The sequence below is a fragment of the Anarhichas minor genome, unplaced genomic scaffold, assembly GCF_050575085.1.
Source record: "Anarhichas minor isolate MPS153535 unplaced genomic scaffold, ASM5057508v1 ptg000012l, whole genome shotgun sequence".
In the NCBI taxonomy this organism is placed as follows: Eukaryota; Metazoa; Chordata; class Actinopteri; order Perciformes; family Anarhichadidae; genus Anarhichas; species Anarhichas minor.
The window spans coordinates 7,040,705-7,068,608 of NW_027466458.1; the positions used below are offsets into that span (position 1 = coordinate 7,040,705).

The following is a 27,904-nucleotide window of genomic DNA, read 5'->3' on the forward strand; positions in this document are numbered from 1 at the left end:
GAGTCTCGACTGTCTCTTAACATGAGGTGCACTTGTTTTGGAATTTGATTCGCCAAGGAGGCTGCGCACGCCCCGCCCCCGGGCCACCGGCCGCTACTGATTGGTCGCCGCCGTCGCCTGTCTCGGGGACATCAGGGGAGGCACGAGTTGGCCCATAAGCCTGCGCTCGCGAGTCATCAGTGTCGGACACGTAGTGGGAACGAGCAGGTCCCGATGCACAAGTCACGGCAACCCTCGGCGGAGATGAAGGCGGACTCCGACTGGCTCTGATTTTTAAAAGCCCTTTTCATTCAGGAGGTTGATCGCCATTGGTTATCGATATGGCAGAGCCGTCGTCCCGAGCACCCACCGCTGCAAAAATGGCGTCACTTAACCGGGTCCGAGCTTTGGCGATGCTTTTCTTAACTGTCACTGGCTGTTGTGTCACCCCGACAAGTGGCAAGGAAGGGTCCGAGGAGACCGTCATCATAGGGCTCCGACTGGAGGACACGGACGACATTTCCTTCATGGATAGGGGCTACCTGCGGGTGAGTGAGCGGTCTCGGGTGACGTTAAGGGTGTACGGGAAGAACATCAACAACGAGACCTGGTCCAAAATTTCTTTCACGGAACACGAGCGGAGCCGGACGGTGGGGAGCCTTGACAGCTCCTCCGGGGATAACCAGAGCCAAGAGGACTCGTCCAGCTTGCATCCCTGCGGCATTAGGACTTCGGATATAATTATATTGCCCAACATCGTCGTGAGTCGAAAGACGACCGGAATAGTTGAGATCGAGGTCAAACCGCTGCGCAAGACGGAGAGGAGTAAATCGTACTACCTATGCATCGCCACCGCGACGCCGGCCGTGGGCGGGATGCACGACCCGTGGACGGAGAACACCTGGATCTACCACGACGGGGACGACACCATGGTGATCGTGGTGGAGGAGAAAAAGTTTCTGCTGCCCTTCTGGCTCCAGGTCATCTTCATCTCCATGTTGCTCTGCCTGTCGGGTATGTTCAGCGGGTTGAACCTGGGGCTCATGGCTCTGGACCCCATGGAGCTCCAGATAGTCCAGAACTGCGGCACGGAGAAGGAGAAGACTTACGCCAAAAAAATCGAGCCGGTCAGGAGCCAAGGGAATTACTTGCTTTGCTCGCTTCTGCTCGGGAACGTGCTGGTGAACACCACGCTGACCATCCTGCTGGATGACATCGCCGGCTCGGGGCTGATCGCGGTGGTCATGTCCACCATTGGAATAGTCATTTTTGGAGAGATCGTGCCCCAGGCCATCTGCTCCAGACACGGCCTCGCCGTCGGGGCCAACACCATATTCCTCACCAAGTTCTTCATGCTGCTCACCTTCCCCGCCTCCTACCCGGTGAGCAAGCTGCTCGACTACCTCCTGGGACAGGAGATAGGGACCGTGTACAACCGGGAGAAGCTCCTGGAGATGCTGCGCGTCACGGACCCGTACAACGACCTGGTGAAGGAGGAGCTGAACATCATCCAGGGCGCGCTGGAGCTCAGGACTAAGACCGTGGAGGGCGTGATGACGCCGCTGAGAGATTGCTTCATGATCCCCGGGGACGGCGCCCTCGACTTTAACACCATGTCGGAGATCATGAAGAGCGGCTACACGCGCATCCCGGTCTTCGAGGGCGAGAGGTCCAACATAGTGGATCTGCTTTTTGTCAAGGACCTGGCGTTTGTGGACCCGGATGATTGCACCCCTCTCAAAACCATCACAAAGTTTTACAGCCACCCGTTACATTTTGTGTTCAATGACACCAAGTTGGATGCAATGCTGGAGGAGTTTAAAAAAGGTGAGACAACTAGATATAGAGTGCATTTGTTGACCTTATTTTTTATATATTATTGTGATGCCAAATTAATCTCTCTTGGCTCTCGAGTGTCAAAGGTCATTGCACAAGCTGGTTGGCCTCTCACCTGTCCACCCGTTGGATTTGGGAGGGCAGACAGGTGAACTATTGAATGCCTGTTCTGCTCTGTCCATCAACAGGTCAAGGTGTGTGAGTGAATCTTAAATGTCTAAAGCCTGATCTTCAGCAATAAAAGGGGGGAGGAGAACTTGTGTCCCCTTGATTTCACAATAAACTCCAGGTAGTGAAGGAAGAAGAAAAAAAGGGTTGTTTGTGCATTTGTTATCTGGCCTGACTCACAAAGCACTGAAGCAGCCACATCAGTAGTGAGGTGCACCTGCCTCACTGGTCATTTCCTGTACAGAGGAGGAGGAGGAGGAGGAGGAGGAGGAGGAGGAGGTGTTGCTATCTTTCTCCATCGCTTCCATTCAGTGTTAATGTTCACACGGTCTCTCTCTCTCTCTCTCTCTCTCTCTCTCTCTCTCTCTCTCTCTCTCTGATTTGTGAACGCATTAGGACATGTGGGAATGGTGCAACGGCAGTGCTAAGGTTATCAGGTGGGGGCATCTTGTTTGAGAACCTGCTTAAATCCCTCTCTACCTCTCTTGTGCTTGCCTCTGAATGATGGTGGCGATAACTCCTTTTGTCCAGCCCTGGAATGCAGTCGTGTGGATAATGAATAACAGCCTCTAACACCCTGGAGCCCCCCATGTGTTTGTGTGTGTGTGTGTGTGTGTGTGTGAAATGTGTATGCGCATGGCGTTTGAGAACGACGTTTACCTCACCCACGGTTTACCTGATGTGTTGCACAGCCCTCCCCCTCTACGTAGTTGCTCCTCACAGTATGTGTAGATGTGATGCTGGTCTGCATCTACAGGAGTAACCCGGTGATCCACGGGCACACTGATTCATCAATACTTTAATACTTTAAGAGGATTAATTGGGAGGAAAACAGAGCAAATCACTGAGCTCCATTACCAGAAAGTAGGTGTAGTTCTTCATGCCAAATTTGCATTGCATAATAAACAAGTTGGGGGGGGTTGTTTTCATCACAGTTGACTATTTACGGACACGCACTAGCAGCAGGAAACAACAGTTCCCTTGACCTTGTTGATCTTTTTTTCAGACAGGAGAGCCGTGTGACATGTTGTGGTACATTATCACCACATATGATCCTCGCAGTATCTCTCGCCTCGCCTCTTACACTGGACTGTGCCCGTCTGATGGCTGACATGTTGGTCTTTTGAAGTGATACGGCTGTTCTTGACCCGCGAGTCTGCGTGTTAGGACTGAAAAGAAAGAACAGAAGGAACGGCAGCGTTGGCAGACCTCCAGCCGCTTAAATCAAAAGTCACAGAGCAACGTCACATTGAATTCAACGACGCACACAAATACACTTTTTAGCTCCGACAGTGATTTGAAGCAGTGAGATCTCTGGTTGTGGAGGCAGAATCTGCTGCGCAGAGTTTACGACGTGTTGGCCATTTGTTTTAAACACATATTCTGATTCTAGTATCAATATTACTCTTAAAGGAGCTGTCACGATACATGGTACAGTAATAATGATAAACTAAATGAACTGGAGCAAGTAATGTAGTATGGAATAATATCTGAAAGTAGACTTATAGTCCGACCACTATCACTTAGAGACACTCTTCAATCTGCATCCGCTCCCATCCCCTCTTTGAGGCTGCAGTATGTAGTCGTTGATAACACTTCTGTTGGCTCAATACATTACATTACAGTCATTTATCCAAAGCGACTTACAATTCAGATTCTATCACATTTCTACACCGTAGGCACAGCTACAGGAGCAATTTTGGGGTTAAGTGCCTTGCTCAAGGACACATCGACATGCGACTAGCAGAGCCGGAGCTGGGGTTCGAACCGCCGACCCTCTGATTGAAAGACAGCCCTGCTATCCACTTAGCCACGATCGCCCACAATACAGGTAACGCTGTTAGTGTTTCAGCTTTGTGCACAAACAGTGAGCTTGGGCAGAGATGTGGGGTTCTGTTCTGTCGATGTAATCAATGTGTTTACAGGTGTAATGCAGCTTATTGTTGTGTAACGATAGCAAACCTTCTACGTGTGTTCTTCAGCACATCCGTTTAATCGTCTGACACTTGTTGAATAACAGCCTGAATTGTAAATCTACATTGTTACTGTTTACTAAAGGCAGTTTTTGATTTCCATGTTCGCATCATGTTGGCAGCACAGTTCATACAGGTCCAGTCCGGGGGCTGGCCCTGTGCCAGAAGGGAATTCGCCGTCAGCCTCATGGAAGTCATAAGCAACTGTTGTAGGGGAGGGGGGAGGGGAGGGGGGGGGGGGCTATGGGGTCAAAGTTTCCCGTCAATCTGGCTCTGGTCGCAGCGCACACGCAGTTCAAAGTGCTTTGTATTGTAAGTCATTGTTAATTAATTTGATGCCGCTTGCGGAGCTGCATAGTCGTCTGAAGTCTGTTACAAAAAACGAAAGACAAGAAACTCTTATTAGAGACCGCGTCGGAGCAGTCGGTGTAAACTCTCTGCCGGTTTCTCTGTGCTGTTGTAGATTTGTCGGAGATGCTTCTACACAGATCACACTGATTTAAAGTTTAAAATACGAATAGCTCAATAGTGACGACGAACATTTGCTTGGTGGTGAAAATAAAGTGCTGAGTTACCCCGACCCAGAGCCTAGGTCAGGGGTCACAGTGAGATTCATGCGGGAGCTCTTTAATTCAGGCAGACACCCGTCTGGAAACTTCTGACCTCCTTCATTAATTGCTCTCCGTCTGCGATTGCAACAATTACCGTCACCCGGGGGCTGCTTGTCAAGCTGCAGGTTTACCGGTTAATGAGTGGGTCAGTGTGTGCCATTTGGGACCAAAGCAAGCAGTTGAGTCCGAAGCAGGAATTTAGATGCCCTTCTGACTTTGTGATATTCACTCACTCACTCACCCCCATGTAGTGTAACCAGCCGTGTGAGAGGATGAAGGTATCTACTGTTTGGATGTTTGGAGAGCTTTCTGCCCCTGGGGAAGGCAGGCCACTTGCCTGACTTGAATATGGGAGTCCAGAGGTGGAACTGGAACTTGACCCAACAGAGGCAAGAAAAACCTTTTATCCCCAATTGTCTCTCTTTCTGCTTTGCTAACAACGGACACACAAACACTCAGTACTTCTCATCCATAACTAGTAAACGTGGTGTCTAAATTGGTGTAGTTGCCCTTCTTATCTCTTTTAAGCTACCAGTTGAAGTCGTGTTTTTATGTCTGTGTCTTATAGCCCAGGGTATACATGCTCCACTGTTGGAGGGTAAGGTCCCCAGTGTAATGGAGCCTACATGGGGCCTGGCACGTCTTGAACTAGTTCCCTGATTTCTGCAATATAGGCCAATCTATGCTTAATTCAGATTCAGCAGCCTTCACGGTCCCTTTGCTCCGTACTTTGTCTGAAACTCTTTTTACTCTGTCGGCCTCGTCGAAATGCCGACAGAAGTTTTGCTTCAAACGTCGTTATTCTTTCTGGATGTGTGTGCGGAGCGTGTAGCATAGCGTAGCGAAAGTCCAGAAATGGTGTGTGTTTGCCTGGTAACCCTTGGTGCTAATGCTGCTGGGATTAAATGGCATCGTGTTGGTAAGAACACTTAATGTTTCCTGATGAGGGACACCCCTTTGAACTCAGCAAGGCTTCTCCTGCCAGCCGCTCAACTAATTACCTCCAATCAAAGGTTGTCTGCATTTCCCCGTACTTCGCCTCACAGGAGGCGGCGTTTGTAGTCGACTTTTCTTCTTGTGTGGAATGTAATTTTACAAACGGCGTAGTTATCACATTAACACATGCCGTCAATATAAATAAGCATTATATCTCCGTCCATATAAATACTGTCGATTGTGTTCGTTCGTCCAGTCACCTGAGCTGCCTTTAAGCCATAGTGAGTTTATGAAAATATACATATTCAATATAGATAATTAGCACCTGTGTTTGACTTTTTGTAATCAAGCCCTTTGGCAATACTTTAAGAGAGGAGGCTGTTGTAGAAACCTGTTGCGTGGTAACTTTTCCTCTGTTGTTCTCTTGACTTTCAATTTAAAGGACCACCTGTTGTTTTTGCATCGTTTAGCCCATTGTGCTACAAATCATGAATACTTCATACGACTGCCAACTCTTCTTCTTTTTTTCCAAAGCATGGTGTTCTTTGCAGAGACTCGAAACTCTTCTGGAAGAACTGTTGGCGATCCATCACAGTTAAAGTGTCTTTACTTTGTGTCACAGCGTGTTAGCAAACACCTTTCTACATCCAGCAGACATGCAGCGCTGTTAGGATTCAGTTAGAGCCTTTTATTCCAGTCACCTGTCAAACGTAAGTCATTCATCCATCTCTTTCCAAAACTCCTTTTTGTTTTACACCATCAGGGAACATCTCACTCACTCTGTCTGCTGTCTGATGTTGGGTACGTAGCGTCTGGTGACCTTGAGCGCACAACCAAGGAGAGCTTTTAAAAACTAACCCAAACAACTGTTTCAGCAGCCCCACAACAGCAGAACTATGACAAGTAATTTAGGTGATGAGATGTTTACTCTGATGGATTTTTGTCAAGCGAGATCCAAGTCGAGTTGAATGGGAGCTGGTGGTGGGTTCTAAAGCATTGTAGCAGGAATGTAAAGTTGATGTGTAGTTAATGTTGTTAAATCCATTAATACATGAGGAGTACAGGATGCTTATGTTGAACATAGCCACCTTGTAGGGTATGCTCAATATAGACATTCCACATGTGATGTAATCATCACATTTGTCCCATGTGGTGAGTTTCCAATTGCAACGCGATTGAAGTGACTTGGTGGTTGACTCTTGGTGATTTAGATATTGTCTGGATTGAACTCTTGAGTTTGTTGTGTTAAAGACTGGCTTTTGAATTGGCCTACATTCTTCAGATTCTGGTACAACATGAAGTAGGCTGTTAAGACCCGATTAGTCCAACAGTTGAGGAGTGTGAATCCAGGCGCAGTGCATTCCCAAAGCCTGTCTGATCTGGCATTATGACTTCTACTTTACATGTATTTCCTCCCGGGCACCCCATATACTTCGTATTTAACACAAAAGCACCGTTGGTTTGCTGTTCGGCGATGCGTGCGCTGAGGTGAAAACGTCGAGTCTTCAGGTCGGCTATACCATTACGTGACGCTACGCTACCTGTACAACGCCCGCTTTTATTGTTCACCATACAAACAACTGTGTCGGTGTCAGCTTGCTATATTTGGCATTAGTTGGAAAATGCTTTCGCCCACAATCTCTGCTCACTTGGCAAACCTGTGTGCGACCAACAAAAGGTCCAATAGGAACTACAAAGTGCTGCTGTCTTCAAAAAGAAGCACAACAAGGTCCCTGTTGCACTGGAGATGTTTAGGAAACCTCACTTTGAAGAGCAAATTGTATGAATTTCTTTCATGGAAGACTTTTGATCCAGACCTTTGTGACCTGGCCTCCTCGGCTCTGATACAGTGATGTATCAAAAGACTGCTTACAGCGGATGCTGCTCTTTCTGTCTCTTTTGTTAGGAAATCTCTCCACAGAAATCACAAGAGTGTAAAGTACAGTTGCACATGTTGCTTCACATGCTTTCTCCTTACTAACGTCACTGCTCGACTCCTCAGCGACTCGCTTCATTGCTCGTACAGCGTCTGTGATGATTCCTGAAGAAAAGGCTTTGGTACGTTTTTTGTTTGTTGTGGATGTAGTTAAGGAGCTGAGTCTGCTTCCAGCACATGTTGCCAAGGATCTGTAGCCGTGCACTACTGAGGGAAATGTGTTATTACGCAATCCAGAATGCAACCACCCCCACGCTCCTTTTAATAAGCTGTTTCCCAAAACAGAGATCACACTGCACCGAGGCGTAAACAGATTATTCAGACTTTATAATTGACTATTACCATAACAACAGACTAAGAAGTAAAGGAACAGGTTAATGCTATGAGTGTCTATGAGTTGTCTGCATTGATCACGTTACAGGTCTGTTCCTCGGTCTGGTGGTCTCAGGCTTCGTGAGACCCTTGTCGATGTCCACAGGGCTGATCGGATGGTCCGAGGCAATCATGAAGTTTATGGCAGATCTCTCAACACGTACGGGAAATACAATTAAGAATGCGATGAAGTCAGCATCAAAAACTCTCTGCCAGAAGTAAAAATCCTTCATAATCTGTGAAGTCATCACGATAAGTACTTCCAGACGCTCGTGTTGCATTCAGCGGCAGATCTTGTCTCGCTAAATAAAATAAAAGTGAATTCAGATTTTCTTTTTTTGTAAATCTTTGAAACTGTCTTCAGTAAAAGCTTCTTCTTCTTTGCGTCTGGTGAGAAGAGAAAGTCATTGTTTTGACTGCCGTTATGTCGTTAAGATATTATCATAGTAATGTGTGCGTTATGTCATTCTTATGAAATGAAGGGAAATTGCTGCTATTAGTGTCGCTGTATGACGATTAGCAGGAGGAGGAGAATGATGATGATGATCACTGTGTTGTAAAGCTCCCTCTGAATATCAGGTTCCTCACAGTGACAGTCCGTCCCGTCGGTGAAGTCACTGAGCTGCAGAGGTTCAGTGCGATAGTGAGACAAGGAGGGACTGATACTTCATTAAAAGTCATCCATTTTGATTTACTGGCTTCTCTAAAGCTGCCGCCGGCTGCTATCAAACACTGTGTCTTGTACAGTGTCGAGCCGTCGATATTTAATTTATTCTTCATTCTCCTCTTCCCACAGATAGCTTTCTCTGCATTTGCACTTCTATGTCCGCGTCCACAGCTCTATATCTATATAGTTTCTACTTACTTTGACTAGCAGAAGGAAAACTAAGGCCCTTTCAGGCTGTGCCTCGGAGAGAAAGCCCTCCAGCTTGGTCAGCCTAGTAAGCAGGCTCTGTGCAGCACACTCGGGGAAGCAGAGCCACTTGCTTGTGCAGCGAGCAGTCCCATCCCCCTCCTCCCACATTCCCTCTCTCCCACTTCTCCCCATATTGTCCTCTTGCCCATTTCCCTCAGTGTTATAAATTACAAACGACACAAACCTCCAGGCCTAATGCCCTGCCGTGGACGCCTTCCAAGCTGCACTTTTTGGAGAGCCAAGAGGCTGGCTTCATTGATAACACCGGGCACACTGTCCAGTCTCTCCATTTACTTGCAGGAGGAAAAAGCCCGAGACGGGCCCTTCACAGGCCCGAGAGACACCAGCGCTCTTTAGAATCAGCTGATGGAGCCTATACTTTTCGGAGGCTTCAGCAGCGCCAGTGTTTCATTTCAGCTGGCCGTGTAAGACACATCAATAATAAATCAAACAACAGGAAGGATTGAGCATCAGTGTAGTCCTATGATTTCATTATTAATGACAGTTCATGGTTTTAAGGAAACTAATCACATCAGTTTGGAGGACATTTGGGAAATGTTCCTAGTAGTTTTCTTGTTTTGTGAGAAATTTGCACCAGTCAAAAGTCAACAGGTCATTTCATGCCAAAGTATCAAAGGAAATCCACCTAAGACCCCGATTGATAAATATCTCTATATTAAGAATAAATACCATCGCAGCTTTCATTTGATAACCGGGCAAACAAAGAATATATAGATATAATTAATACACTTCATATTGGTTTGCATGTAACGGCTCACATTGAAATTATGGCAATGAAACAAACTCCAAAAAGTGTCACATCAGCGTCTTTAATGATCCGATTCAGATGCTTTTCTTACACGTTGCTGTGACGCGCGTGAGACGTTTCTTACGTAAGTGTAAACGGGGGAAAGTAGTTGGAATACGGTCCATTCAGACAGAAATCAGATCTGCATACTCAGCTTTGTTGTCAACACACAGACGCATTTTTCGGTCGACCAGTTCTCTTAGTGTATGCCGGCACTTCTTTTCCTTCTCTGGTGTCTCCCAGCTAACAGCAAGGGGGGGGGGGGACTGCTAGGAGAGGCCCACTCTGGTCTGCAGGCCGCTGCCACTGCTCCAGCTGACCCTCCAGACCCAGATCCAGGCTCAAAAACCTCAACCCCATCCACAGCTGACCCTCCAGCTTGAGTTATTATCCCTGTGCTGTTTGAAACCTTGGCAGATGGTGATGTTGCTGGTCTCGTGTTAGGGAGTTGTGTTTCGTCCGTATCAGTGAGTCTTGATGTCCTGATCTCTTGCTTCAGGTGACAGTCGGCAGCGTTTGTAGATCTCGTCTTCCTGGTTCAAAATCGTTGGAGTAGCGGTTCTGTTTTCGGGTGGATTTTCCCTTTGGGGATAAGAGCTGTAACACAGTTGAAGCCATGTGTTATTCTTATGAGTAATGGTTCATTAGTAAGCAGAGAGAAACCGTGTTTATGGCTCTTTAAGAGTTACAGAATTATGTTGTTTGACTTTAAGGCTGTTCACATTATATCTATGGTTAAACTGTAAACATCTTAAATCAGCACAGACATGGATACATTGACAGACTTTATTATGATATAAATAATCATCACTGTAATGGTTCATATTTTGATTTAAACAGGTTACTGTTCTTTAGATTCAACCAAAAGCGATATTTCCGCTGGATTGCGTATTCATATAAAACCAGCATCACAATGTTTTCATCCTGATTATTGATGCCGTAATGTAATAAAAACAACACAGGATGCAGGATGTTCTTGCAGGTTTCATGTTTTCCTCAATAACCCACATTCTCAAAGCCTATTGCACAAAGCACGGGAACTTTTTTTAGAGAGTACTTAGCTCATTCTAGCTTTAAGGATTTTGCCTCGGCTAATTGTTTTTATTGAGGTATTAATTATGAGTTTTAAAGCTTCAAGTACTCACTGCCAAAAATGTGTTTTCAGGTGTTTAATTAGCTCTCTCTGTGTCACGGTGACGGTAAAGCCATGAGACATGTTATTGCTGCTGGTTTCCTTTATTTTACCGGGATAGTTTCCCCTCGAGCTGAACCATCACAACAAACAACAGACTGAAAACAAAACAGCAAAAAAGGTTCAAACAAACACGTCAGCGGTTTATTACACATTCATGAACTGTCACACTTCACTGTATGGGCTCGTAGAAGCACAATAAGTGGTGACGAGATATATGGTTGCATTTGAATGGCACTTTTATCACACACACACACACACACACACACACACACACACACACATCACAGGCGGGGATCGAACAGCCAACACTGTGGACGATCCGCTCAAACGATCATCGGCTTACTGCACACAGAATTTCCTCATAATAACTGCAGCAAGTACGCAGAGTCTTGTGTTGTATTCAGCTTGAGACGTGTGTGTGTCATGTATGACATGCAAACAGCGTTGAGCGTAAAGTCACACGAGAGCAGCAGTTGAAGTGTCTTCAGCCGCTTTAACGTGAAGTATTTCCGAGGGAAACAGAATCGCGGTTCGAGTATAATTATTCGAGGGCTTAAAATCAAATCCCTCAAATTAGATTTGATTGCTCAAAAGCGAGCGAGGCTTAGCGAGTGTGGCACGATGCAGAACTGTAGCAACGGTGTGCCTCGACCTACACATCGGGACGGGGCGGATGTGGGAGAAATGACAAAATCAGACTTCAACCACGCTCGTGGATAGCCGAGGTTATCTGCTCACCCAAATCATAACTTATTGAGTCAGTTCGCTTCATGGATATGCCCCCAACCACAAGGAAATGTAGACTTTATTTCCCCATCTCTTTATAGAAATAGTTCAACATTTATTCCATTAATTTACCTTCATTCTGAGAATGAGCTGAGAGTATTGATATCAGTGTGCAACACTGCTTGAGATTACAGGCTAATGAAACACTGAATTCAATGTTTATATTGTCAGTTCCTTGTTTTAGTCGTTAAAAACCCTTGAAATGTTTATCTGTAGCATTAAAACAAAATCTAAAAATCTAAAGTTAGCTAACATTAGTCACCAGACCAAGTAAGGCTGGAGCAGCAACACTCGTGTGTGTTGAATTGAGTACGGTTGTATTTTAATTGCTCATGAATTCAACTTTTAACAACTTTTATTTCTTCTTATAAAAGTCACATAATCTTGCTTTACAGAACGAGTGTCAACATGTCTTTAGCATAGCATAGCATAGCATAGCATAGCATGAATACCAGAAACAGCTTGCCTTGTTTTGCCCACAGTACCAAAGAAAATGTGGCAAAATGTCAACACCTTTTTCACATCATAAATTGACACTTTGTGTCTCATTTGTTTAATCTTTAAATGTGATTTAACTATTTCTGCACTCGCTACTTTATGACACATCTGTGGTATTTGTCAGCGTGTGGGTTGTCAGTATATACTAATTGGACAAATGAGACAAGATACAGTGTAGTTAGTACAGTGAGCTTTAGATGTGTTAAATCGTGATATATATATATATATATATATATATATATATATATATATATATATATATATATATATATATATATATATATATAAGATATAAGATATGACATGTATATATTGTTAGGAAATCTCTCCACAGAAATCATAACAGTGTAAAGTACAGTTGCACATGTTGCTTCCAAGAGTATTGGATTCATTGTTGTCAAAATGGAATGAGAATTTCAACAAAAATATCAAAAAAGTTATTCAAGAAGATTACCGACCTTATCTTTCATTCTTACTGTTAGTCCAGGTTGTTGCTGTTGCTCAGAGCTCTGAATACGTCGTATGCTAACGTCTGCTTGTGTAGGAAGATGCTTTAAACCATGTGACTTGTATTCTTAACCCCGACCAAGTGAAAGAACCAGGAATCAGAATGATACTAGTGATGATTGATGGTTGATAGTAGTGACTGATGGTTTAAGCACGCTGACTGCTTTAAGCTCCGTCAAACTAGTTGCCGTTGTTTGTGGGAACAATAGTTTTACATGTTGAAGCCAAACATCCTAATGGACGCACTTCTGCTCTCACGTGTGTTGCTACTTTAAAACAGCCCTCAGTTCTTGTCATCGTTGTGCGATGTGCTCACCATTCAGCAGTTGCAACACTCGCATAACAGAGCAGCACCTGACCACAGGCCCATTCATTTATCCCTACTGGTTTCCCATTGATGCCTCTCCTTATGACTGAGACCCAAAGGAATCTCCACCCAGGGGACCTTTCAACAACAAACGCAGCCAGCTACGACAGCAAGCTGCTTCTCTGAATGAACAACAATGTCATTCCAGCGGTGTGTGTGTGTGTGTGTGTGGGGGGGGGGGGGGGGGGGCTGTACTGTATATCTGTGTGTGCGTGGAGTGAAACACCACTGGCTAGTAGCAGCAGAGTGATCTCGTGACCAAGGCCCCTTAATGACGGTTAGGAGCTGTGAGCAGACTGCACGTCTCTGCGTTCCCCTGATGAGTCCATATCGTGCTAGCTGTGTTGTTTGACCCAAAGGCCGAGCCTCAGTGTAACCAAGTACATTTACGCAAGTACTGTACACTTTTAGTACTTGTACTTGTTGAGTATTTCCATTTTCTGCTGCTTTATACTTGTGTCGATTACTTTTTATTCCTCTGCATTCATTTGACTTAATTCCATGACTTAAATTACTCAGATTAATAATACAAACTATGATGGATTACAATCTGAGCCCGGGAGCGATCTGTGAGGATGTCGTGTACGGGGAAGCACAAACATAGCGACACAACTGTTGGCATGCCAGCCTTTTTAGACCCAATCCTTCTACCAAGCTGATGGAAGAAAACACACATTCTTATGACTTGACCGAGATGCAAGGTGCATTAAGAAGAGAGGCTGTCTTAGCATTATGGTTATCATAAAAAATACACATTCAAATATTACTTTCCATTCTGAAGCAACTAGAGATAACTCTTCTTTGTATTTGTCAGAATAAAGACGTTTGTTGCTGCTCAGCTATTGTTGATCTGAGGGACACAAATCGGCCACAAAGACAGGAAGTCTGCTGAGACACGTAGACGTCTGCGGGTCGATGCAGAGAAGAGTCTCACGAGTAACCGTACAAGCTGTCTGTGTCCTAATGAGTACTCGAAGCAGTCGGGCAGGTAAACACGAGCCTCTCCTACAAGTTGGGCTTTTCCCTTCAAGCTTTTAGTCTCGACAGGTAAGAATTTCAACATAGTTCTCAAACGGCATGAAGTCTTATTGACAGGTGCTTCAGATTAAAACATATTCACTCAGAGGGAACTAAAGAGTTCCTTATCCTCAAATTCTTTGAGCCACTTGTAGGTTTTAATAACTAGTCATAATAATAATAATACATCGCCTCTCCAAAGCAGCAGCTGCACTTCCCCTTCACAGTAAATGACTGAATATGGTTCATTTGTTCCCTTATTATATTTATCTGTTTTTCTTCTATAATACTTGCAGACCAGGAACCATAGACACTTATAAACACAAACATACGCATTCCACTGATGTCTCCAGATAATACAGGCCGAGACACAGAGTGATGTTATCTTACTGCATGTGTATTCAGACTAAATGTTTGTGTAAATGCAGACGCTTTAAATAGTCGACATGTCGACCGCATCAGGGTAAAGTTGTTGTACACGTCAGTGGAAAAATGGGTCAGAATGGCTGGAAATGTTCTCTGGAGGTAGATTTAGAAGGAAGACCGTCCAATGGGTTCCCATCACCCTAACGTTGCACTATATTTATCAGTGCTCACATATTTGGAAAAATAGGGGGAGAGCAAAAGAGAGAGGGGGGCAGTGATGAGTGTCCACAACAGATACTGACCCCTCATACTCCCACCCAAACTCTCCGAGCCTTACGGGCCTATTTATAGGAGGACATTAGGCTATGGAAAAATATGACAAAGCTGCATTCCATAAATAAGCTGGGAATGGTGGAAAAGAGCACACGGCTCGGTCTCTGTAGGCCTCAGTGGAGGTTCTCAGGCTTGGCTTTGGATTACGGAAGAATGGAAAGATGGATGGATAGATAGATGGATGGATGGAGGGCTGGATGGATGGATTGAGGGCTGGATGGATGGATAGATGGATGGAGGGCTGGATGGTAGATGGATGGATGGAGGGAGTGATGGATAGAGGGATGGATGGAGGGCTGGATGGATGGATAGAGGGCTGGATGGATGGAGGGCTGGATGGATGGAGGGCTGGATGGAGTGATGGATAGAGGGATGGATGGATGGATGGAGGGCTGGATGGATGGATGGAGGGAGGGATGGATGGAGGGCTGGGTGACAATTCAATACGATAATTTATCGTCTTTCAGTGGAATCATATCGTGATGAAATCATTTTGAAATATCACGATACATAATTACGTCGTCAAAATTGCCAACAACCACATACTAACTGAGATTTCTCAGATAATCTGATAATTTTGCACTAAAGCTCTTAATTAAATGAGAAAATACTTTTACTTTATATATATATATATATATCTATATATCTCAGCTTGCAGCTTGTCTCCAGACTAAAATATCAAACAAACTTAACGTGGATTTCAAACAAATTTTGTCATTATGTTTACATTTTTCAAACTATTATGAGGTGACCTGACTCATTTCTAAAATCCGGACAACCCTGTGGAGCAGAGCTTCTTATCCGAGCATCGTCGTCCTTTTACAGAAATTGTTACAACGTTCAGCCCCTGACGCACTCCGCAGTGAGATTACGCACTTCCTGGTACCTGAGTCATCTGCTGCTTTGTGGGTAGGGGAAACAAAATAATCCCGTGTGTGTGTGTGTGTGTGTGTATGTGTGTGTGTGTGTGTGTGCGTCTTAACTTCACCCAATTACAAATGTAAACTGAAACTGGTCTAATTTACCGGTCTAATGACACAACCATTATTTCTGGAAATGTTTTGGAAATCGCACACGAGAGTCTTTTAATGACTAAAGCGTTTCAGTTTTTGACCCCAGAAACATGCTTCCTTAATGGATGAAATTGAAAGTAAATTGACCCTTGACCCTGATGTGTGCCTGTGTGCTGGACTACCCAGCATGCATTCAGCCTCAGCCCAGCTAGACAGCCCCAGATGTCAGGCAGCAATGGTGGCTTAAGACCCCAGAGGACTGGTCCGCGCAAGGACACGCTCTCCCCTCGGCCCGTTGCCAGGGTCCAGAGGGTCCAGAGGGTCCAGAGGGTCAGCCTCCCCACTCTACCTCCAGTCCCCCCCTCACAAAACCCACTGCCACAGCAGCAGCTAAGGAGCTATGAATAAACAGTCATTGTCTCGTAATATATTTATGGAAGACAGAAGCTGCATTTTTCCTGTCGCTTGTGTGGTATTCTGTCTTTGTGGGAAACTAGAAAGTATGCACTCCTCTTGTGGGATTGCGAGACAAACCGATTTGGAGTGGCGCTACTGTGCAAAAGACGCGTGTGTGTGTGTGTGTGTGTGTGTGTGTGTGTGTGTGTGTGTGTGTGTGTGTGTGTGTGTGTGTGTGTGTGTGTGTGTGTGTGTGTGTGTGTGCGCGCGCGCAACAGTGACTGAGACAGAAATAGACTTTAGATATAATTTTAACTTCAGACCACTTGAAATCATTTTAGAAGCTTGTGATGCTCAAAGGTTAGTCGATCAAGCTGATTTAAATTTTCAACGCACTTTATGAAAGTCACTACCGACACAAGCCTCTGCCAATAAATATAATGCAATCATGCAACGTAGGCATCCGCCTTGAAAAGTGTTTGATTTGGACCAAAATTCCAATTCTACTGTATGATTCTCAACTCAGATGTCTGTTCTTCTCAGTAATATACGAGACTAATACTCTCTTCGTCTGCATGAATTTATGTCGGTCTGTCTGTCATAATGAGTTATAATCTGTGAACCCTTAATGTCTGCCTATGAACATGAAGGAACCTCTTGGCAGTCTTTAGGATTTAAATATCTGGCAGCCATGGATGTTTGTACCAAATGTTGCACCAATCCACTTTGAAGATGTGAATATATTTCACAATAGGACATTTGACCTGCTGGTGGCGCTAGAAGACACGTCGGGGCTTCGTCCTCTGGGCACCAGGAATTATTTGCACTAACTTTAATAGAAATCAATCCAACAGTTGTCGAGATATTTCACTCTGGAACAAAGTGGTCATTCAACCAACCAAGTGACTGATATTGCCATCACTGGAGCCACAGCACTAGCGTGGTGAGATATTTGATGGTCAATAGTTAAATATGTGGCCTGATGATTTCCATAGAAAATATACAGAATAGTGTATACAGAAAGGTGGTGGTATGGAATGTATGACACGTCCTCCTTAGATGTTAGCCCCCGGGACAGACTCTAGAATAAACTCTTAAACTTTGCATAAACATGCTTTTCTCTGTCATTTCTACTGAATAGCTTCTCATACATTTCCTGCGTGACGTTCTTTCTTCATTTGAACTCGTGACCTATTGTTAAATCATCTGTAATAGTAAAGCCCTCTGTCCAAGGAGGTGATGGAAAGTGTTCCTGATGTTAAGAAACATCGTGATGGGATGAGTTCAACAGGTCGGTGTGTGATCTCAGTGAGGTCCTCCGCCTCTTATTAGTCTGCTCACATAAAGGTCGGAGGTCGGGCCTTGTTTTGTGCCAGAAAGGTACGGTTATGTTGACACACACTCCCATTGGCTGTTCCTCTTCCTCTGTTAAAGCCATAACAAGAACAATTTTACAATATATTCAAATAAATACTCCATCCCTGCAGAAGATGTTCAAATGAATCATTACAAATGCTCACGAGATGTCAGAGACGTATCGATGAAGCTTTTGATTTGGTGACGTTGAGGTCTGTGATCTTGCTGGATTACTGTGTACTGTACACTGTCCTGTGATTTGGAAGCCTTGTTTATGAACCTGCCATGAATGGAGTAGACACCATTAAAGAGAAGGAAGTGAGCATTGATCTGTTTCACTGTACTCTGCTTTGCTGGCCACTCCATTTCCCTCTCTGGACAGTTCAGAGTAATTGCTGGCTGAAGGACTTCTGAGGCCGGATTGCTTTAACCCATCGAGACTCCATTTCTGTTTCAAACCCAACCCTCCGTCATAAAGCAGCATGCTCAACATGCCATTGACATGTTAACAGAAATACACTTGCACATAGCCTGCTGTTTGCAGACTCTTTCTTTTTAATGGTGGATTTCTGGTCTTTACATTATTAATACCCTGCCAGCCTATTAGGTGTAATCTGAGTATATTTCTTGACAGCATGAACTCTGCATCTAATGCTCACAGCGTTCAGACTCCCAGCCTCTGCACACTGCACGTCAGTGAGCTGTCACCGCGTTGTGAGGAAGCTGCAGTCCTGCCAGTCTGTGCCTGCCTGCGCCAAACAGCCGACATTAGCTGAAACAGCATGTGAACACTGACTCAGTGATGCACCTGTGTTCTCCAGATACAAACACACACACACACACACACAGACACACACACACACACTCGTGCACTCTGACACACGTGCATGCACACCAACGTCCTCCATTATATACGCCGAGGTGTATCTGCATGCAAACGGCCCATTCCGAGACAATCTGATCACACAGCGGAGGCTTCGCCCCCAGTCTGCTCCTTCGCTCGGTGAGAATATCGCCGGGGCGGAATGGAAACTTCATTTTGCAGGGGGCTAATATTAGCCTGGGCCTCTGGAAAATTCCTTTTAAATGATCACAAGCTGAGAAAAGGCAGAGAATTTGTTTAGCGTTTTGCTTGACAGTATTCTCTGCATACACGGCAGTTTGTTTCTTTTCTTTCTTTCCAGTTGGTGCAGCTCACAGGAGGATCCTGGGAACACAGATATAGAGGGAGGGGGGGGGGGCTAAGGGGTCTCGTGTGATGACATGTAGACTGTTTGACTGTCTGTCTCTCTGGCTGTTTGAGTTTCCGCTGGCACTGTTAACACTTGAGCTACCGTTGTCCTGCTGCCTGGTCATTTAACTGATGCAGTGAACAGATCACTTGATGTCACCTGCTCTGTGAGTCAGACTGCAGCCTCAGCGTCATCACAGCCAAAACACTATCTGACGTGACTGATGAACTGTTTCACAATATAAAACACAATGTATAAAGTATTTATCCTGGATACTTGGTATTAAAAAGCTACTCTATAAAATGGATTTTGTGTGTCCCTGCCTGCCTGTTTGCTCCCTTGTAGCTCCATCACTGCCTGACCTATATTTAACTCCCTTTATCATTATATGACCCTAACTTTATAACCTGTGTGTGTGTGTGTGTGTGTTTTGCTAGGAAAATCCCACCTGGCCATAGTTCAGAGGGTGAACAATGAGGGTGAGGGAGACCCTTTCTACGAGGTTCTGGGTATTGTCACCCTGGAGGACGTTATTGAAGAAATCATCAAGTCAGAGATCCTGGACGAGACTGACTTGTACAGTAGGTTCCCCTCTCGAACCGCATGCCCCCTTAGACTGTAAGGCCTCCAGGCATTGAGCCTGTCACAGTAAGAAATCCTCCATCTGTTATAAACTGATCCGAGCCCGGCAGCTGGGCTCCATCTGATGGATCTGTTACACTGTGACCATTTAAACCCACTTAATGTGGCTCTAACTGATGCTGCACATTTATCTAAATGTACATTTCTGTAACTTTAGAGGGGCTTTCAAATAAACGTTGACAAATAATTCATGAATGAATGTGGAGCTGAAGATGTGATTTATATTTGATCTAAATGTGATCAGTTGTTAAAGCTGAATGGTGCTCTTTTGCATCTATTGACTGCATATTAGAGTGCACAATTAAAGCTGCACTAATCAATATATTTATATCAACAAAGCATCAAATGTCTGCATGTAATGTGAAAGGCGTCGCTCATAGCTGAGGATTGTCACCTGACTCTGTTCTCTCTGCTCTGTTGAGTGTTTGAGCTTCTCTCTCTTGTGGTTCTCATCAACACTGTTTCCAGATGCAGCAGGCAGCTGTTTTCAGGGACAAAGCTTTGATAAACCAACTGCACACCGATCTCACAACCCATTGGCTGTTAGTCTGACGAATATTTATCCTCTGGATGGCAACGGCCAATATTTCGGGGGTTCCGGCGTAGCCAGCTGATATCCAGATACCCGGGTCCAGACTTCCTCTTCCACGCGCTGGTCATTGTTTACAGTCCGATGAGCAAGTTGAGACGCTAGACTGGAGTTGAGAGACAACGTCTGCAACCAGATAGTTTAACAAGTAACCAGGTTACACTGAAAGCTGATACAAAGCTTAGTCATCACCAGACGCTACCCAGTCATTTCCAATGCGTTCCACCGACTGTTCTATCTGCATGCAGCCAAAGCCTGAACACGATTGTCATGTTCACCACATGCTCAGCACCGAACAGCAGACGGACACATTTAGCGACGAGCTTGTGAACATAGCTGAGAATTCAGCAAATGAATGTCGGTGTTGCTCCATGCTTCATGTCTGATGGAGGTGTAAACAAGAAAGTGATCGCTAACATATTAGCCATCACAATTTACAAAATATGATTTACTTTCTACTTTGACTTTACGAGACAAAAGGTTTGTGTGTCGCTCTGGTCTGCTCTCCGCCAACTCCTGAGGAAACATTCGGCTCTTTAGCAACTAAATCTTCACCAGCTAGCAACTCTGTCTGTCTGCCATTCGGGGCTGAGCAGGTAGAGTGCTGTTGGTTTGTATTCATTTCAAACAGCTGCCTGCTACGTCTGGAAACGACGGTGAGACTGAACCATGAAGTTGCAGCAGGAAAACTCCAAAAATGAGCTGAAAAAGGCTAAAACAAGGAAGAGCTGAGAGGAGCTTTGGGTTCATCACTTTAGGTGATGCCTTTCATAATACATGTAGATAATTGTTCATATACAAATGTTGATTATAGCAGCTTTAAAAATGTGTGATAATGTTTTAATTAAGGTTTGTGGCCAGCGGAGGTGTTTTGAGATTATTACTCCAACTAGATTTTTGTTATTCTTCAGAACTGCTTTATGTTTTTCATTGAAGAGATTCTTATATTTCCGTTCGTGCACCAATACCTACAATATAAGTAACAATAGTTCCAGTTATTGTTCACATTTTGCCCCTGGGAGGAATAGATATTTAGTACAGTCACTAAACGTGTCAAAGGGAAAACCCTGTTTCATGTATCACAGCGAACCCTGAGCCGACTGTGTTGTTGCACCTCTAACGGTACCAGACATCCTGCAGACGTGGAGTACGTGCCAGTCTATTTGTTGCCCTAATACATATGGCTTTAAGCAATGTTAAGAATGTGGTAAGCTAACAACGTAGCCCCCTATAGCTCTCTTTTAGTTCTGAGAAGAACGCCACAGCTACATTTCAGGAAAAAGCAATAAGCTTTGGGTAACTCCAGTTTAGTCACCCTACGACCCGGGAGGAGTCGCTCACTGTCTGCGGAGCGGATCGACCTGTTGTTGTTGCACAAACACTTTTACTTTGTGTCTTACGCTCTTACTTTTCATCTTCCCTCCTCAGCCGACAACAAGACGAAGAAGAAAATCACCCATCGGGAGAGGAAGCAGGATTTCTCGGCCTTCAAGCCGACCGACAACGAAATGAAAGTTAAAATATCACCTCAGCTTCTGCTGGCTACCCTGCGTTTCCTAGCAACAGGCAAGTGGGCTGCGTTTCTGCTTGTCTTCCCCCAGTGTGCCCTCACCCCCCCCCCCCCCCCCCCCCCCCCACTGTGTGTGTGTGTGTGTGCATGTGCCCATATGGGCTTTGGGCAAGTGGGTGCAGGGAGGAGTGAGTATGTGTGTAGAATGAGTATCTGTTGTTTGTGTGTGTGAGGGAATGAGTTGTGTGAGGACTCACAACGAGTGTGTGTGTGTGTGTGTGTGTGTGTGTGTGTGTGTGTGTGTGTGTGTGTGTGTGTGTGTGTGTGAAGAGGTGGAAGGCCTCTCGGGAGCGCCGCACGGGATGTCTGTGCAGACTGCGCGCGGATCCCAAAAAAGCGCAGGCGTCTATTTGCTTGCGTGTCGTGCACTGAAGGTTGCATGTTGAGATCTCAGCTCACAGCTTTACAAACACCGCCCTGTTTGCTTACACGCGTTCCTCGGTGACATCACATCCAGCATTGTTGGCCTATGATCGGGGTTCTCACACAAGTCGACATACTTAGTGTAAAATGTGAAATATTTCCCCCGCTTTCCCTGGGGAAATGGATTTCCGAACAGGCTGCTGAATATCCTCCTAGCACTACTACAGCAGCAGCAGCAGCAGTTGACGATGTCTCATTGCAGTTGGATTTGCTTCATAACTTTGACCTAGCAGCTAAGCGTTGATTAAGTTCCTCTAAAGGCTATTAGGGAGTTTAGTTCCTGGTGGTGGAGCCAGCAGCCAGATGACACATATCACCGCCGCGCAGATGAAGGAGCTGATTGGCCCATTAGGTGGTTAAAGCAGACCAGTCACACTCTGGAGACAGTGCTTCAAAGTTATTCATCAGTTTTTGGTTATTACATTTTCTTACTTCTTTTTAAATCCATACAGCCCAAAATCACAAATACGCCTCAAAGGGATTTACAGTCAATACAACCCCCCCCCCCCCCCCCCATCCGTAATAAGGACAAACGTTTAAACCTCAGGAAGAGCAACCGAGGAGCATCGTTCTTTCAGGAAGGACAAACATGCAATAGGTGTTCTGTATACGGAGAGTAGACTAAGATAACAGTCGTGAAATCACAATATGAAGAAACGTTTTGGGGAAGAACAGTTATCAAAACTCGTGATTTTTACTTTGAGGTTTCCAAGTCAGATTCATCAAACTGTCAAGAACTCCTGGAACTTTGTCGTTAATTGCTTGTTTGAACCTGACAAATGCAATGAAATCATGAGATCTCAGCGTAATTTACATAAAATTGACATATAATTGCCTCATAAGGCTGGTTGCTCAGCTGTGTTTGTGATTCACAAGAGTAAAAAGAAGAAACAGAAATATCAATGGTAGGCTACAGCTGCCAACAATGTGTCATTAGAGCAGTAACAGAAATAAAGGGTGAATAGTGGTTCATGACGTAGATGGGAGGCGGTCAAGAGGACAAGACGCAGAAACTAGAGGAGAGAATATCAGCCTGTACAGTAAGGAAGTAGCACTGTGCTACAGGGTACGTTCACCTGAACAGCAACTACCAACTGAGCCCATAAGATCAGATAAGAACAAAGGAAAAACAAAATGACTTTGATCAACGCTCCCACCACAGTGTTGGTATCAGCCCTGTGTATTTGTATTTGGCTATAATCGATGTCTCTTTCTCTCTTTCTCTCTCTCTGGTTTCTTCAGAGATCGATCCGTTCGGTCCGCTGCAAATGTCAGAAAAGATTCTTCTGCGCTTGCTGAAGCACCCGCACGTCATCCAGGAGCTGAAATACGACGAGAAGAACAAGCGGGCGGCAGAGCACTACCTCTTCCACCGGAACAAGCCCGTGGATTATTTCATCCTCATACTGCAGGTGTGTGGACGCGATGAGGTGCACAGTCCAAAATGTCCGACACCGGACCCACCGCTCGCCTCCCGCGTTAGAAACCTCACTCACTGAAGAACACTATATTGCATTCATTGAGAGAGTAATAACAGTATTTGTACCAAACTGCACTATACATCGCACTAAACACATGCTGCTGCTGGTGCTACAGTACAACGTATTGTTTTCCTTGTTCCCACAGTTTGTCACAGTATAGCCATCCATCTAACAGAGCTGTACTACAGGTTTTGTTCCCACAGGGGCAACGCATCCGACAAAGGTATGCATGGTATGATTGTGCTGCAGGGCAGTTTGGATTAAAGCAAACAGCAATACCATCGATACACAGCTCACTAGTAATACGAAGGTCTGGCTCACTCAAAACACTTCAAAATATACTGAAAGAGGAGGCGGTCAGAAACCACCACAAATAGAAAGGGAAATATATGTATTTCTATGCGTTTCATCTTGTAAATTAACTTCTTTACTGTACTACTGTACACCCATCCCTCTTTTGTTCTCCGTGCCACTCTCGAGTTACAATACATACAAGTGCTGTTGACCTTCGTGCAGCCTTACAGTCTGAAAACTGGTCTGAATGTCGACTGTGTCTCTGAATGTGTTGCCAACATAGTTGAGTTTTTCTCTTTGGTATCATCTCTTAAAAAAGGCTCAAGGACCAGGGACGTCCCAAATCACTGGCACTAAGCAAAAGCAAAGCTGTAGCTGTATCCTAGATAGAAAGTGTTATTAACACAACCTAGCTCAACCTAACTAATGCTGCCGGCTGAAAATCTGCAATTGAGAGTTAATTAGACATAAAATAAGTGTGATATCAGATGTATAGTCTCAAAGGATGGATACAATATAATGAAATGCACACAACGGTGTATTTGACTCTTTGTTCTCTGTCGTCTCTGGATCTGTGTGTCTCAGGGGAAAGTGGAGGTGGAGGCAGGAAAAGAGGGGATGAAGTTTGAAGCGGGACCGTTCTCCTTCTACGGGATGATGGCTCTGACCGCCTCGCCAGGTAAGACGTCTGACCAACACACCTGGGCTTCAAAATAAGATCAAGTTGTAATTCATCTTTGAGTAAACTAAAAGAATGCAACTTTGTCTGCAGGTTATTTCTCTCTTATAATAATGTCTTATTTGGGTCGACTGTAGCATTAGACACAGCACCAAGTACCAAAATACTGCTTTTTATTTATTCATTTATTTATTGATGTTCATTAACAACGATTGTAAGACTGACGAGGTTGTCCTGCAGTGACATCATGAGACAGCGTCAGCTCGTGAGTCCTTTCTGTTCATTCATAAACTACAGTTCTATTCTCAGCCTTCTGCAGCTACTCTGATTCACACGGGCGGTGAGATCTGAGAGACACCTACTGGCCAAATAGCAGAACAAGCTTCCTGTCGTGTGTGCCGGCGCTCTGCAGTCAGAAATCAAACCTTTTATGATGAGATTTAAGCGTTTACTTCGACGTTATCTGCTCGGTAGCAGTTAAGCTCCTGTCGTGCATAGAACAACGGGTGGTTATACTCGTGTTGCTGCTGCTTCTCTACCAGATTTAATCCAAGTTCACTATGTTTGTTGATGCACTGATTGTTTCTCAGCTTTGACAGACTCTCCTCTTTCTTGTCTCTTGTGTCTTTCCTCTCGCCCCAGTGCCTCTGTCCCTGTCCCGTACATTTGTGGTCAGTAGGGCAGAATCATTAGCAGGATCTCCAGGTACAGTGGCCAGTCGATACGCAAACACACCCTCACATGTGATGCCATACTAGAATCAACCCGGCGACTAGTTAGATGTGGAAGAATAATGATTGTTTTCAAAGTTGAACCCTGCATGCTTTTAGTAAACGAACACGAGTGTTTGGTCGCCATCATCGTCTGTACGAGTATTTGTTTTGAGGTTGATGGAGGCGTATACCTGAATGTACTGTATGTTCATGTGTTTGTAAGTGAAAGAGAAAGAGGGAGAGAGGGAAACAGTCTGAGATGGAGACTTAACACCCTCATCCCCGGAGCCATTAGTCAAGTGGCTGAATGGTGTTGGAGACTGGAGGCCCCAGAGCGAGCCCAAGCTCCGCCCCGCTCGCCCCAAACCTTTAACCCTCCGACTACATAAACAAGACCTACAGCTACAGCCCCCTGCCGGACACCGCCGAGCGCACATACAGAGACACACACACGTACACATATGTTCACATGGACGCAGAGAGCGCACAGTCCATACGTAACTAAGGACATGCTGCCACGAACACAAACACACCCACATGTATCCGGAAACGCCATTGAAGAAACACGCTATCTTCCTCTCTTTAGCAGTGACCTACAGTGCACCTCTAAACGGGCTTTTGGCGCCCCGCAGTGCACACGTTTGAGTGTGTTTCTGCGTGTACGTAAATACATCATGTGTGTATCTTTGACCTGGCCCCTGCGGCCCCTAGAAAGTGGAGTACTAATCCGCAAGAGTTCACATGCCAAGTCTTTGGCCCACTGCGCTCGGTCTGCACACACACACACACACACGCACGCACGCACACACACACGCACACACACACACACACACACACACACTCGCACACATATTCCGACATGGGATTACATACATTCCACTAGACGTAGTAGCATTAGCGTTGGCCAAGCCGTTTCCACTTTATTGTGTGTGATTTTCTCTAGGCTTCTTTAAGAAGTGGAAAACATAATCTGGCTTTAATTAAAAAATACAAAAAAGAAACCCAGAACAAGTCTTCTATGTAGCAGCACATAGAGGGACGCAGCATCGCTGGAGACCACCGACTCAATACCTGCTGCTGTGTGAAACTCCCCTCACCTAAAGACTTACGTAGGAATTAGATTTCCATACATCACAGCAAGCATCTGTACTTGCTGGAAAAATATGACCCGGAAAAAAATGTCACCAACACACAAGATCGTAGGTGCTGCTGAAGCTGTTTCAGAGAACATTGTGAGTTAGAGCTGGTGCAGCACACGTGTCTTTGCATCTGGAGCTATTCAAATGTGTTTGAATAGATGATGTACTGTATGAATAACAGGTTCTGGATATACAGAGAACCTAACCAGACAAAACAATATGGATCAATAGCAAGTATCTAGCAAGTGCTAGGCTGTACCTTAGCACAGCGGCGCTATGAGCTAAATGCTAACATCGACATGCTAAAATGCACACAATGACAATGCGAACGTGCTGATGCTAAGAAGGAATAATGTCTACCATGTTCACCATCTCAGTTTAGAGTGTTATGTGCTAACTTGAGCTAATTAGCTTAGAAACAAATTGACTCGATGACGACAATAGAAGAAAGGTCAGAGGATCACCAAAGTTATTCACAAGGACTCGTTGTCTGGGCGCCACAAATATCTGTCTTTGAATTTCATGGCAATTCAACTGATAGTTAATGAGATATTTCAGTCAGGGACCAAAGTGGTGGACCAGCTGACCAACAGACCAACATGGCCACCCAGAGCCACGCTGCTGGTGTGGCTACAAATGAGAGCTAAACGAGATCAGGTTAACCCCTTTCACACTCAAGTCATGCCTTTAATAAATCTCCACAAGCAGTTGTTCTTGCTGAGTTGTTTAAATGGATATGACAAAACAAAGAACAATAGGCAGAAGGAATAGACGACAGGTCAGCATGTGACGTGTGAGGGTTCCCTAACACAGAGAGTAGACTGCGACAGACCTCTTTTGTTGTATGAATGAAGTTTTGGGTGTTTTGTTTTTGCACGTCTTAATAAGTTCTGTTTGTGAAAGACACATACAGTCATGACAAAATGCTCCCTAATAAGCCAAGGCTGGACATATTTCTCTGAGATACTTTAGCCTTTCCTTGCATTACTACCGGCTGGGGGGGTTTAAATGAATTCTCCTCTCCCATCGCCTCCTTACAGAAAACAAGTCTCCTCCACGGCCGTTTGGACTCAACCACTCCGACTCTCTGAACAGGAGCGATCGCATAGACGCCATCACCCCGACTCTCGGCAGCAGCAACAACCAGCTCAACTCCTTCCTGCAGATCTACGTACCCGACTACTCAGTCAGAGCGCGCACAGACCTGCAGTATATAAAGGTGAGAACACATGCAGGTGAGCAAGAAAAGCACATTTGTGTACACTTAGATGCCGGTATCGAAGATTCTTGCATATGATTACTGGGCAAAAAAAAGAAAGAAGATACTTATTTTTAAAGTGTGAGGTCGCTCTGGAACGACCTGCAGAGACCTACGAGCCCAATCAATCAATCAATCAATCAATCAATCAATCAATCAATCACCACCAACCATTCCACCTCATCATGCCTTCATCCTCTCTACTACCTAGGTCACACGCCAACAGTACCAGAACGCCGTAATGGCGTCACGGATGGACAAAACACCCCAATCGACAGACAGTGAGTTCACTAAGATCGAGCTCACGCTGACGGAGCTCCATGACGGAGTGGAGACCCCCGCTGTAGTCGTCGTCAGCACCACAGCCGGCACCGCCGTCACCACCCCCGTCGTGTCCGTGTCCGTGGCCAACGAGACGTCCCACCTGCTCAACCAGCAGCAGAACTGTGTGGGCCTCAGCAGGAGCAACCACAGTGCCCACAACGAGGGGCCCATCTAGCCACCGCCGAGCCCGG

The 27,904-nt window shown here is 45.2% G+C and overlaps 1 protein-coding gene across 6 annotated transcripts; it reads left to right on the top strand.

Moving 5' to 3' along the window:
- The first annotated feature begins 314 nt into the window (after positions 1–314).
- On the top strand, positions 315–27,888 carry cnnm2b (cyclin and CBS domain divalent metal cation transport mediator 2b). 6 transcript variants are annotated; one of them, XM_076090558.1, is made up of 11 exons: positions 321–1,806; positions 19,039–19,182; positions 21,261–21,402; position 22,441; positions 23,070–23,237; positions 24,186–24,279; positions 24,922–24,984; positions 26,236–26,238; positions 27,172–27,350; positions 27,601–27,729; positions 27,805–27,888. In XM_076090558.1, the coding sequence occupies exons 1-11, from the start codon at positions 321–323 to the stop codon at positions 27,886–27,888; spliced, it is 2,493 nt and encodes an 830-aa protein (XP_075946673.1). The 6 variants fall into 6 exon arrangements, with proteins under 6 accessions (XP_075946675.1, XP_075946673.1, XP_075946672.1 ...); XM_076090557.1 differs by lacking the exons at position 22,441; positions 26,236–26,238 and adding an exon at position 26,930 and having other exon boundaries at positions 21,261–21,398; positions 23,068–23,237; positions 24,922–24,989; positions 27,601–27,732; XM_076090555.1 differs by lacking the exons at position 22,441; positions 26,236–26,238 and having other exon boundaries at positions 21,261–21,398; positions 23,068–23,237; positions 24,922–24,996.
- Positions 27,889–27,904: the final 16 nt, after the last annotated feature.